This window comes from Dendrobates tinctorius, unplaced genomic scaffold (genome assembly GCF_039654945.1).
Source record: "Dendrobates tinctorius isolate UK_male_01 unplaced genomic scaffold, ASM3965494v1 ptg000192l, whole genome shotgun sequence".
Lineage (NCBI taxonomy): Eukaryota > Metazoa > Chordata > Amphibia > Anura > Dendrobatidae > Dendrobates > Dendrobates tinctorius.
Genome location: NW_027361859.1, coordinates 14,781,908 through 14,796,233, shown reverse-complemented (window position 1 = coordinate 14,796,233; position 14,326 = coordinate 14,781,908). Strand labels below are relative to the sequence as shown.

General features: G+C 47.0%; 1 protein-coding gene across 2 annotated transcripts in view; it reads right to left on the bottom strand.

Annotated features, from left to right (window-relative positions):
• Positions 1-715: 715 nt before the first annotated feature.
• LOC141055913 (uncharacterized) overlaps positions 716-14,326 on the bottom strand; it is a 430,701-nt gene continuing 417,090 nt past the window's right edge. For both annotated transcript variants that reach the window (XM_073552626.1, XM_073552625.1), the window contains one exon: positions 716-4,155. In XM_073552626.1, the coding sequence (XP_073408727.1) occupies positions 2,939-4,155 (1,217 nt within the window). In that variant the 3' untranslated portion in view covers positions 716-2,938. The remainder of the gene's footprint in view (positions 4,156-14,326) is intronic.

Here is a 14,326-nt window from a genome sequence, read left to right as displayed (position 1 = left end):
GTTAGTCAAGGACTCAGCTGCAACAGAGTGCATAAGGTATCCCTTTCCCCGTTCCCTATAGCAGGGCCCACCGTTGTAATTGTTTCCTCGGTGTCCCCTTGTTTGTCTTGTTGTTTGGTGACCGACCGGTCGTCAGGTAGCGCCACGCAGAGCCAGTCACATGTCGTGACAGTTGTTATGTCATGTGTGCCCTGCACCCAATCAGCACTTGCATCACTATCGCCATCTTCTGACAAATTAAAATCAAGAAGCCTGAGAGCAGACACAGCCCTGGCTTCCTGTTCAATTGATATTCAATATGTCCGAAGGCGGGGACAATGATGCAGACTCTGGTTGGGCGTGGAGTTTGTGTGATGTAACATGTCAAGATTTAATCACCAATATGACAGGCCAAGAAGGTCATGAAAAACCACCATCTGTGATCTCTGGAGCAAATTAGACGATTGGCCAACGATCAAAGGAGGAGGCTGCAGGCTGTTCTCACTAACAGGCCAGTTATCGGAAAACTAACAGTGAGTGTATGGTATATACACCTCCGGATTCCAACACATGGAATATGTGCATGTCCCCTCATACGATCACCGCCAACTCCACGATAACCCCAGACTACTCGCTGCCACCACTAGTCAATTTTACAGGCTGACTAGAGGCATGGTTCTTGTTCTGGTAGTGTATGGCTTTGAGGCGCAGTTATAGAACAAAAGGAACAGAACTATTAAATTTTATATTTTATTCAAAGAGGGGCAGTGTTTATGAAAAATATACAACAGATTTTACACAAGGCACAAAACAATACAGCATATAAACTTACAAAAAATAACAAGGGATTAACAAGAGAACTTACTAAGCCACTCGCAGAGACGAGACAACTTAGAAGAGCGCTTCGTTTTTGGCCATTTAGTAAACGGGTTTTGTGCATACACAATGTGTATCTCTTTACAGAAACACAGATTATAATTCAGCTTGATCTTTTATCATCCTGTGAGTGACCCGTGGTTGTGTGCTGTCCTCAGCACTTCAGGATTTTATGAAATCCCAACTTCTGCGAAAAACTTCACTTCTGATGGTCACAAAACTTCGAGATTGCAGCCATATTTTCCATCAGGATTTTACTGTTCCATAGATAAACATTGCATAGCGGTAGTCAGTTAACTGGCTACTTTTTGTCACGTGCCCCGTCCTGTGTGACACGGCCAGCAGGCCGGTAACTGATACAACAGGACGCGGCACGTGACATTATCACCAACCTTACATTTTTTTTCTTATTGTATTAGTTACCGGCCTGCGGGCCGCGTAACATATGATAATGTCACGTGCCCCGTCCTGAGTGCCACGGCCAGCAGGCCGGTAACTAATACAACAGGACGCGGCACGTGTAATTGTCCTATGTGACGCGGCCCGCAGGCCGATAACTAATACAGTAAAACAAGGGAATAGGGAAAACCTGGGTAACAATAACAATGGTGGCCCTGTGATAGGGAACGGGGAAGTGGAGACCTCCTGCACTCCCCTGAGTCAGTGTCTCTACACTCCTAACGTTCCCTAGGCCGATTCCGCACCGGGCGCCGATCAGGAACCTCAAAACCCTGACTCGCCCTGCACCTAGACCCTCACTAGGGAATTGGTCGATGCGGAAACTAATCCCACCACTGCACTTTACACACATAAGGAAAAGTGACAAAACAGGGGAACACCACATAGCTTTGCTCTGTTGCTTACACTACCAGCAACAGAGCCCACCACCTGCGTGCATCTTTTCTTCCACCGTGTCCAACATCTGGGTGCAATGTCCAGCAACGGAGTCCAGCATCTGAGTGCAGCTTCCAGCAAAAGAGTCCAGCAACTGAGTGCAGCTCTACACCATAGCTGCCACTTCACCAAGCTTTGCAAGAAATCTTCACTGGCACCAATAGCTGCCACTCCACCATGCTTTACACGAACTCCTCACTGACACCATAGCTGCTATTCCAGCACTCTGACTGGGCTGCCCGTGACTCTCCTTCAGCTCCATTCTTTACCCAGGCTTGCTTGCAAATGAGGAACTATCACCAACAGTGATTAACACACCTGATACTCTTTTATAGAGCAATCACACATGTTACATAATCACATGCACAAACTAAAGTAACCAGAGTGCAATGACCCTAATGGCCACCAGGGGGAAAACTACAACTGAAATCACCACAATGCAATGACCCTAATGGCCACCGGGGGCAAAACCACCTTTGGCACACAGCCAAAGAAAGACAAAAGGTTACTTTGTGCATTTAATCTGTCAGATCCCACCTGGATCATGACGCTTTTGATTTGTAGCTCATAGGCAGGGTTACAGTTATGAACAATTATGGGTCTTCTTTACTTGTTAGCCCTGATGCTGAAAATATACGTCTCATTAAAATTGGATTTATACCAATTCCAATATTCCACATTTTCTTCTTCAAATTCCAGTATTCCATGTTTTCTTTTGGAGACATTTTAGGGACAAAGGTGTCTACTGTAAATGTAAATTTTTTCTCTTGAAGGGATAATGTTTTTCCCTACTGACAAAGGGTTTCTTTCACTTCGGTGTCTATGTGTCATCATATGTCTCTATTGTTGTCTAAAAAGACCTTTTGTCTAATTACCTGTCCATTCTGTATCTCAGTCTTTCTAACAAAAGGCATATTCTTATAGTCATCTGGGACTTCATGCATTTTACTAAGATGGTTCACATCTAAGAGACTTAAGCCTGTCAGCTATTGTGTGGTGCTGGACTCTATGTGACAGGAAAAAGGAGGGAAGGTGGATGTTAGGGACTTCAGAGATTTTTAATATTTTCTATGATGCCTATTTTGTATAACAAAAGTTCATATGAACTTTTCCCACATTAAGAACTTGAAAAAGGCTTCTCCCTTTTGTGAATTCTTAGGTATATAACAAGATTCCATTTCTGTTTAAATTATTTCTGAACAGGAAAAAGCCTTCTCCCTTGTGTGGGTTCTCTTGTGCTTAACCAAATCTGATTTCTGGATAAAATATTTCCCATATTCTGAACAGAAAAAGGCTTCTCCCCTGTGTGAGTTCTTTGGTGTACAAGAAGATTACATTTCTGATTAAAATATTTCCCACACTCTGTACAGGAAAAAGGCTTCTCCCCTGTGTGAATTATCTGGTGCTTAACCAAATCTGATTTCTGGATAAAATGTTTACCACATTCTGAACAGGAAAAAGGTTTCTCCCCTGTGTGTGTTCTGTGGTGCTTAACGAAAACTGATCTACAGTTAAAATATTTACCACATTCAGAACATGAAAAAGGCTTCTCCCCTGTGTGGGTTCTCTGGTGCCTAACCAAGCCTGATTTATGGTTAAAACATTTCCCACATTCTGAACATGAAAAAGGCTTCTCTCCTGTGTGGGTTCTCTCGTGATTAACCAAATCTGATTTCCTTGTAAAACATTTCCCACATTCTGAACATGAAAAAGGCTTCTCCCCTGTGTGGGTTCTCTGATGCTTAACTAAATCTGATTTCTGCTTAAAACACTTCCCACATTCTGAACAGGAAAAAGGCTTCTCCCCTGTGTGATTTCTCTGGTGTCTAACCAAAGCTGATTTCTGGCTAAATTGTTTCTCACATTCTGAACATGAGAATGGCTTCTCCCCTGTGTGAGTTCTCTTATGTGTTGTAAGATTTGATTTATCTGTAAAACTTTTCCCACATTCTGAACAGGAAAAAGGCTTCTCCCCTGTGTGAGTTCTCTTATGTGTTGTAAGATTTGATTTGTCTGTAAAACATTTCCCACATTCTGAACAGGAAAAAGGCTTCTCCCCTGTGTGATTTCTCTGGTGACTAGTCAGTTTCTGTTGAAAACATTTCCCACTCTTGGAACAAGAAAATCTATTTCCGTATTCTGATATTGAAAATGGCTTATTTGCTGTAGGAGCAATTAGTTTTTTAATGCTTATTTTGTGACTTTGATTTTTCTTCGTAATCAGTAATGCATCAGAAGATAGGACCTGTTTCATAGGATCAGGTGACAGATCTTTGCTGTGAAGGGATGATGATGATATATCTGGAGTAATGGCATTCTCTTCAATTGTATCCGGTGGGATCTCAAGATCTTCTGATTTAAAAATTGAAGATGTGAGCTGTCCCTCTGATCTCCTTGTACAGTCATCTGCCAAGAATAAAACTGATCATTAATTTTGGCTAAGAAAATCCTTGAATTTTATATTTTTTTACATTTCTACTTAACTGCAAGTTATGTACAAATATTGAATCATTCAATAAAACAATTACAGTTCAAAGTCTCATAGAAAACCTTATAGGATGAACCAGTAGAGCGTGGTGTTCAACTGCTTGTTCATTCTGCCTCCGAAAAATAGAATAAAAAGCCATCAAACAATGTTATGTAGGGGAAAATAATACTAAGAAAAACTCTACTCATCCCGCAAAAACAAGTCCCCACTCAGTTTCATCATCTGTCAGTGGAAAAAAAGAGGTTTCCACATTATTAGCACCTCAAAATGTTAGGGCCTGCGGAACGCACCAAATAATATAAGAGGAGATATGAGGTGCATTCGCAGCCCGGGGTCCACCTTGCAGAGATGGAACCTGCTGCTGAGTAATGGGGGAACAAGATGGTGGATGAACGCTTGCTCACACGTGGGTTAACGTCCCCCAGTGTGAATGGAAGCGAACTCTGTTGCTTCACAGAGTTGCTAAATGAATGCTGTGCCCTGTTAGCAGTCACAGGGTGCAGCTGGTGGGATCCCTATGATTCACCCCCAATATACTGGTAATTGGACTCGCTCTGACACTCGGTGGCTTTTGAGCCTGCGCCTGAGGACGCCCTGAGTCAGATACTGAGTCCAAGCGGGAGTTCCTACACTGACCGGTTGTTAGGACACACCTAACTAAGCATTTACCTCACTAAGTGCGTATGGTGCCGCACTGGCGGTCGCTGGTTTTACGCAGTATATTCGTACTAGTGCCGGATGGCACAGTCTGGCGCTAATTAGCTCAAACACCCACAACATGCAAGAACACTAGGGAGGGGTTCTTTAGGAGCTTTCACCAGATGTCAAACATACATCCACACATACACGATTAAAGTTTTATACTAGCGCACGGCCGCGCAGTCGTTTTATAGGCGTAGCCTTCCGGGACCATCCAGATGGTCCAATCCGAGCAGCAACAGGACCTGAGCATGTGACCCCCGGCCTCCAATGAGAAGACGACCCACGGGCATGCTCAGTAGCCCGAAAGAAGGACTTAGTCCCAGGAGCTGCTTGTTGCTGACCAGTGCAGGCTGCTATTGCTGACCCTGACATGGCAGCAGCAACTGAACTGACAACACTGGCCTGCTCAAGATGCCGGGGATGAAGTCTTTGCTGAGCAGCGTCCTCTGCGGCCGGGACTGAATGGGAGACCGCAGAAGGCAAAGCTCAGGATTCCTCCTGTGCAGAGGCAGGAACCCGACGCCTAACACAAAAGTTCTTGAAAAGCAACATGGCTTCCATAAACCGATCCAGTAAAATCCGCTCTCCAAAATCAAATCTACCCTTCTGAGTTTTGCAGTGTGCCCAAACCACAGTTAATAGCCATATTATTAGGCATTACTATAGTGAGCAGTGTCAGACTGGAGTACCTTGGGCCCACCAGAGAAAAACCACCATGGTTACTTACCGGTAGCCGGTTTTTCCGGAACCCATGACAGCACCACATGAGAGAGGGATCCGCCCCGCCAGGACAGGAACCTACTGAGACATAAGGGGCGGCACCTCTCCCCCGCTTCAGTTGGGTTACAGAGCATTGAGAGGACTTCCCGGTTAGTTACATGTTTATCCAACACCACAACACTCAAAACACCCTACTAATTGTGCACACCATACAGTGAAAAAGGGGGGGAATGTACGGGTGCTGTCATGGGTTCCGGAAAAACCGGCTACCGGTAAGTAACCATGGTGGTTTTCCCTTCACCCATGACAGCACCACATGAGAGATTTTTGGAGACTTCGAACACCTTAGGGAGGGACCACCGCTTGCAGCACCCTTCTACCAAAGGTTAAGTCAGCAGAGGAGGATAGATTTAATCTATAGTGCTTAAAGAAGGTTGAAGGTGAGGCCCAGGTAGCGGCCTTACAAATTTGTTCGATTGATACCTCTGCCTTTTCAGCCCAGGAGGTCGCCACGGCTCTGGTGGAATGAGCTTTGATGCCGTCAGGAATCGGGATACCACTAGCTGAATAGGCTACACTAATGGCTTCCCTGATCCATCTAGCAATAGTCCCTTTTGAAACCCCATAGCCTTTCCTGGCACCCTGAAAAGCTACGAATAGGGACTGTGACCTCCTCCACTGGCTAGTGGCAGATATATATTCTACAAGAGCTCTTTTAACATCCAGACTATGGAATTTTTCCTCCCCCAGATTTTTTGGATTTTCGCAAAAGGATGGAAGAACAATTTCCTGACCCCGATGGAAATCTGACACTACCTTGGGCAGATAACTGGGGTCTGTTCTTAACACTACCCTATCCTGAAAGACTTGCGTATAAGGAGGATTTACTGAGAGAGCCTGTAAGTCGCTTATCCTGCGGGCTGATGTGAGGGCTACTAACAGGATCGTTTTTAGGGTCAAAAACTTTAGGGGTAGCTGATGTAATGGCTCATACGGTTCTTTTGTAAGGGCTTCTAACACCAGGTTTAAATCCCAGGGGGCTATTCTAGGTATTGGAATAGGTCTAGCTCTATGGCAGGATTTAATAAATCTGGCTATCCACCTATCTGATGCCAGTTTGCAATTGTAGAGCGCCCCTAGTGCCGACACCTGAACCTTAAGTGTGTTTACTGCTAACCCCATCTGCAACCCAGATTGTAAGAACTCTAGGATGTCACTAATCGGAGGTTCTTTCCCTAACGGCTTACCCAAGAACTGTAGGAACTTATCCCATGTTCTGCCGTAGATGTTAGTAGTCACCGGTTTCCTGCTTTTTTGCAGAGTGGCCACCAGCCCAGGGGAGAACCCCCTATCTATTAAAAGCGACCTTTCAAATTCCACGCCGTCAGATGGAATCCTTTGACCTGAGCGTGTAATATTGGACCCTGAACTAGTAGGTCCGGGATTTCTGGCAGAACCCAAGGATCGGAGAGGGACATCTTCCGTAGCAGAGCGAACCAGGGCCTTTTTGGCCAAAATGGAGCTATTAGAATCACCCTGGCTTGATCGTTTCTGATTTTTCTTACCACAGTCGGGATCAGAGCTACTGGGGGGAACGCGTAAGCCAGTCTGAAGTTCCACTGGATGTGCAATGAGTCCACTGCCCATGGGTTTTCCCTTGGGTTTAGAGAGCAGAACCTTTCTGTTTGCCTGTTGTGCTTGTTTGCAAAGAGGTCTATCACCGGTTCCCCCCAAAGCTGAATTAACTTTTGAAAAATGGATCGGTTTAGTGCCCATTCTCCTTGCCTCAGGGTATTGCGACTCAGGAAATCTGCCTCTATGTTTTCTGCCCCTTTTATGTGTAGGGCTGTCACGGAGTGTAGGTGATCCTCTGCCCTGCTCAGAATGTTTGTTGCTGCTTCCATTAAGGAGTGTGATCTTGTCCCTCCTTGGTGGTTGATGTATGCCACTGCTACCTTGTTGTCTGACATGATGCGTACATCTTGACCCTGGAGTAGCGGAATGAAGTGGTTTAGGGCCTTGCCCACTGCCCACAGTTCTCTCAGGTTGGAGGATGCCTTCCTTTCTTGAGGTGTCCAGGAACCCTGACCTATGAGGCCCCTTAGGTGTGCCCCCCACCCCGAGGAGCTTGCATCTGTTAAAATTATATCTGTCGCCTGTCTGTCCCATGGTATTCCTAAGGTCAGATTTGTCTCGTTCAACCACCAGTTGAGAGAGTCTCTGGTTTTTAAGGAAAGCTCCAGCTTTCCTTCCAAACGCCCTCTTAGCGATCTTTGTGCTCTTAGTATCTCCCTCTGGAGTTGCCGGGTGTGAAACTGAGCCCACCTGACCGCCGGAATACAGGATGTTAGGGTACCTAGCAGGGACATTGCTTTTCTTAATGTCATACATGGTTGGTTTCGGCCTGCCAAGGCCAGATTTTGCACCTTCTCTATCTTGGACTCTGGGAGCAGACACTCTTGCCTTTCTGAGTCCAGTATAAATCCTAGGAAGGTCTGTTTCTTTAGGGGTTGTAATTTTGATTTTTTGAAATTGACTATCCACCCTAACTCTTGCAAGGTGTTGATCACCTGAGTCAGCTGTGCTGTACAGTGGTCCTCTGAACTGCCCACTATAAGAAAATCGTCCAGGTATGGTATTATGACCGTATCGTGAATCCGGAGAAAGGCTGTCACTTCCGCTATGACCTTGGTGAAGACCCTCGGGGCTATGGATATGCCAAACGGAAGAGCCCTGAACTGAAAGTGCCTTAGTGTGCCCTGAATATAAAGCGCTACCCTCAGGTATTTCTGGTAATCTGGATGGATAGGGATGTGGTAATACGCATCCTTTAAATCGACTACGGCCATGAAGCAATCTTGATGTAGCAGCTTCACTGCCGTAGTTACTGATTCCATCTTGAAGGTCGGGTTCTTTATCCATAGATTGAGGCGTCTGAGATTTATGATTGTCCTGAACGACTGATCCGGTTTTTTTATTAGGAAAAGGGGTGAATAAAACCCCTTTCCTTCCTGTAAGCGTGGCACCTCGGACAGTACCCGCTTGTCTATCAGGCTCAGGATTTCTGTTTCTAAGGCCAGTTGTTCTTCGGTCATCTTCCTGATAGGTGTGATGACGACCACGGATTTTGGCTGACGAATAAAGGGGATTTTCAGGCCTTCTTTTAGGATGCTCAGAATCCAGGTGTTGGAGGAGATCTTTTCCCAGGCCTGGAAAAAGAGTGCCAATCTCGCTCCTACTGGAACACTGGCGTCACTGTGGTGACTTTTTGGAGGTGGAGGTGCCTCCACCAAACATAAACCCTGATTCTTTCTTCTTTTTATCCTCCCATCTTCTCCTGTCAGCGGGAGGACGTCCTCTATTGAATCTTCCCCTCCGAAAGGGCTGTCTCCTCTGATCCATAGGGAATCTGGGGAAGCCTTTTTTCTTATCGCCTGCTTTCTCCAGAATATCGTCCAAGTTTTTGCCGAACAGGAATCGGCCATCGCAGGGGAGAGAGCACAATTTGGTCTTGGACTGAAGGTCACCCGGACAGCCTTTAAGCCATAACGCGCGTCTAGCAGCATTTGATAGTGACGCTGCTCTGGCTGTTAATCGCATAGAGTCCGCCGAGGTATCTGCCAGAAAAGCCGCTGCCCCGTGCAAGAGATACATGTCTGATAAGATCTTCTCTCTTGGGACCCTTGACGCCAGCTTCTCTTCTAACTGCTGCAGCCAGATCATGAGGGAGCGTGCCGTGCAGGTGCCCGCTATCGCCGGCTTAAGACCTCCTGCTGTTGCTTCCCATGCGTGCCTCAAATATGAGTCCGCTTTTTTGTCTAGCGGGTCTCTAAGAACCCCTGCGTCTTCCAAGGGCAGGGCCGACCTTTTGGAAGACCTGGACACCGCTGCATCTATTTTTGGGACTTTGTCCCATATTTCCGTATCCTTGTATTCAAAGGGGTATCGCCTCTTAGAAGCGGATGGAAGGGCCCCCGATTTTTCAGGCTTTTTCCACTCCTTCTCAATAAGCGCCTGGATTTTCGCGTTTACTGGGAAGGTTCGTTTTTTCCTCTCCTGAAGCCCCCCAAACATGACGTCCTCTAGGGTTTTGGCCGCCCTTTCTTCCTGTAGGCCCATTGTGGTTCTAATGGCCTTTAGGAGGGCATCTGTATCTTCTACAGGGAAACATGGCTTACCCCCTGTGTCACTATCTGAGGAGTCTGAGGAGGATGATTTTTCCGCCTGAGATGATACTGATGCGGAATCTGAGGGGGAACTAGGGAAATCCTTCCTGCTTTTTTTCCCTTTTTTCAATAAGGACTTAATTGAGCCTTCCATTTCTGACCTGAGGGCAGATATTAGATTGGCTGCGAAACTAGGCGCTTCCTCCGCCATAGTTCGCTGAATGCACGAAGCACAGAGATCTTTTTGCCAGTCTCTTGCTAGGGGAGATTTACATATAGCACAATCCCTATTGTTCTTCTTGCTTCCTGCTTTTCTGGGCCTTTCCTACAGGGTGAAGCATACAATAGAAAAACCCCCTATTAATATACTGCTGACATTCACGAAGATCACTCACCACCCGTAATCAAGGGTACCGGATTTGGAGGCTGCGTCGGAGCACCTGACCCGCGCTCTTTGGACCTTGAGGAGTGCCCCGACCTGCGGCTGGGGCGACTGCTGCTTGAATGGCTTCCATGCTTTCTGCCAGAGGGCTGTGAGGGAGGCAGGGACGCTGAACGTTCCTGCTCGGACTCCATCTTGCACCGCCGATCTACCGCTGTCTTCCCCTTTAAATCTGCATGCCTCCGCCTGGTGAGCGTCTTCCTCCCCTCCCCCCTGCGACCGCCGGCCCAGCGCTTCAGAAAGCCGGCCGGCGTCGCACCCGGCGCCATTACACCGTCGCCTTCTGCTGACGTCAGCCGGCGCACCCAGCATTCCAAGCGCCGCTGACGTCAGCGGCCGGAAGACGCCAGCGTCTCTCCCCTGCCACGGGGATCGAGATGCGGCGTGCGCGAGGGGAGGGCGGCGCGGTGGGGGCTTCCCGGAGCCACCGGGATCCCATCCACGCCCGCACGAACCCGGAGCCCCAGGGACCCCGGGGACTGCGCTTCCAGGACCCGACGGCCGGCGCTACAGGTAAGCTACCTGTTCTTCCCGCGCCGGGACGGGCCTGGGTCTTCTTTCTCTTCGCCCATGACAGGCACCGCCACAGTGGGATTCCTTCCAGGACAGGAACCCAACTGAAGCGGGGGAGAGGTGCCGCCCCTTATGTCTCAGTAGGTTCCTGTCCTGGCGGGGCGGATCCCTCTCTCATGTGGTGCTGTCATGGGTGAAGGGAAAATCATTCTTGGGGCCCACCATGCAGTTATGTAAAAATACCACACAGGATAGATCCTATATTCTACACCCCACAGGATTGCTGACAGATCTTCTATATATTACACTACACAGGACACATTCTCTATATACTGCACAACACAGGAGAGCTAACAGGTAGAGATGGGCGGACACCTGGATGTTCGGGTCCAGCGGGTTCGGCCGAACAGTTACAAAAACAGAACAGTACCCAGAACTGAACCCGGACCCTATTCACTTGAATGGGGGCCTGAAAATCCAGTGTTTGTTGCGCTGTAATGTGCATGACAGCGTGGCAAACACCGCTGCTGCTCGGCAGGGAAATCCTCCCCGCTGGTCAGAGAGCCGCAGTTCTCATGCTGTCAAAAGACAGCGGGAGCGCTCAGCTGTGATCGGAGGTATAAACTTTACCTTCGTTCACTGGTGTCACACAAAAGAGCTGACATTCTCTATATACTGCACCACACAGGAGAGCTGACAGATCCTCTATATACTACACCACAGAGGAGAGCCAACAGATCCTCTATATACTACACCACACAGGAGAGCCGACAGATCCTCTATATACTACACCACACAGGAGAGCTGACAGATCCTCTATATACTACACCGCACAGGAGAGCTGAGAGATCCTCTATATACTACACCGCACAGGAGAGCTGACAGATCCTCTGTATATTACACCACACAGGAGAGCTGACAGATCCTCTATATACTACACCACACAGGAGAGCTGACAGATCCTCTATATACTACACCTCACAGGAGAGCTGACAGATCCTCTATATACTACACCTCACAGGAGAGCTGACAGATCCTCTATATACTGCACCACACAGGAGAGCTGACAGATCCTCTATATACTACACCACACAAGAGAGCTGACAGATCCTCTATATACTACACCACACAGGAGAGCCGACAGATCCTCTATATACTACACCACACAGGAGAGCCGACAGATCCTCTATATACTGCACCACACAGGAGAGCTGACAGATCCTCTATATACTACACCACACAAGAGAGCTGACAGATCCTCTATGTACTACACCACACAGGAGAGCCGACAGATCCTCTATATACTACACCACACAAGAGAGCTGACAGATCCTCTATGTACTACACCACACAGGAGAGCCGACAGATCCTCTATATACTACACCACACAAGAGAGCTGACAGATCCTCTATATACTACACCACACAGGAGAGCTGACAGATCCTCTATATACTACACCACACAAGAGAGCTGACAGATCCTCTGTACATTACACCACACAGGAGAGCTGACAGATCCTCTATATACTACACCTCACAGGAGAGCTGACGGATTTCATCACCATGAAGAAGGAAGAGAAGACATATCCTGCTGGGGGAAGAAGAGAGAGCAGTGGAGATAGCGGCGCGGTATGTGAGCGAATGTCATAGACTGCGAGAAAGAGAACTATGATATGCCATGGACTTCTATGGCCCCCACCCTGGATCTGCCCCATTCCCCCCCATCCACCTTCCCTATGCCATGGACTTCTATAGCCCCATCCTGGATCTGCCCCCATCCACCTTTCCTACAACCCCTACCCAACATCCCTCCCTATCCCTATTCCCTTTTGTACACTTGCTTTGCAAAACTAATGTGTATTTAGTCCTGCCAATAAAGCTTCTTTGAATTTGATCCTCTATATACAACACTACACAGGACAGCTGACAGATCCTCTATATACTACACCACACAGGAGAGCTGACAGATCCTCTATATACTACACACAGGACAGATCCTCTATATGCTACTCCACACAGGACACATCCTCTATATACTACACCACACGGGACACATCCTCTATATACTTCACCATATGGGACACATCCTGTGTATACTACACCACACAGGAGAGCTGACAGATCCTATATACACTACACCACACGATGGCCAAAAGAAGAAAGCCAAACGTGGTCAGAAAAAGATAAGAACAATCATTTAAGTAAAATACCTTTATTATTGCATATCTTGGTAAGTGGTAGCACCATACACACAGATGCACACACGGTTAAAAATGAAACATAGTGTAAATATTAAGAAGATATACAGAGGGGGGAAAAAGTATTTAGTCAGCCACCAATTGTGCAAGTTCTCCCACTTAAAAAGATGAGAGAGGCCTGTAATTGACATCATAGGTAGACCACAACTATGAGAGGCAAAATGAGAAAACAAATCCAGAAAATCACGTTGTCTGATTTGGCAAGATTTATTTTGCAAATTATGGTGGAAAATAAGTATTTGGTCATTAACAACAGTTCAGCTCAATATTTTGTTATATATCCTTTGATGGCCCATTCCTCCATGCAGCTCTCCTCTAGAGCAGTAATGTTTTGGGCCTGTCACTGGGCAAAACGGATTTTCTAATCCCTCCAAAGGTTTTCTATGGGGTTGAGATCTGGAGAATGGCTAGGCCACTCCAGGACCTTCATATGCTTCCTACGAAGCCACTCCTTCGTTGCCCTGGCGGTGTGCTTGGGATCATTATCATGCTGAAAGACCTATCCACGTTTCATCTTCAATGCCCTTACTGATGGAAGGAGGTTTGCACTCAAAATCTCACAATTCATGGCTTCATTCATTCTTTCATGTACACGGATCAGTCGTACTGTTCCCTTTGCAGAGAAACAGCTCCAAAGCATGATGTTGCCACCCACATGCTTTACAGTAGGTATGGTGTTCTTTGGATGCAACTCAGCATTCTGTCTCCTCCAAACACAACGAGTTTTGTTTCTACCAAACAGTTCTACTTTGGTTTCATCAGACCATATGACATTCTCCCAATACTCTTCTGGATAATCCAAATGCTCTCTAGCAAACTTCAGACGGGCCCAGATATGTACTGGCTTAAGCAGGGGGACACATCAGGCACTGCAGGATATGATTCCCTGGTGGTGTAATGTATTCCTGATGATAGCCTTTGTTACGGTGGTCCCAGCTCTATGCAAGTCATTCACTACGTCCACTCCCGTTTGGTTCTGGGATTTTTGCTCACCGTTCTTGTGATCATTTTGATCTCACGGGATGAAATTTTGCGTGGAGCTCCAGATCAAACGAGATTATCAGTGGTCTTGTATGTCTTCCATCTATAATAATAAATGCCCTAACCAGCTTCCGGTTGTAACAACTTCCGTCCAGTTGTAACCGGTGACGTCAGCACACACACACGCACGTTAACCCTCAACACACCACACCGCCTCAACACACACTCCTCTCACCTTTCACCTCCTCTCATGTCCACTCACTCTTTCACTCCACATACGTTCCTTTCTCTCACTCCGTTTCTCATAC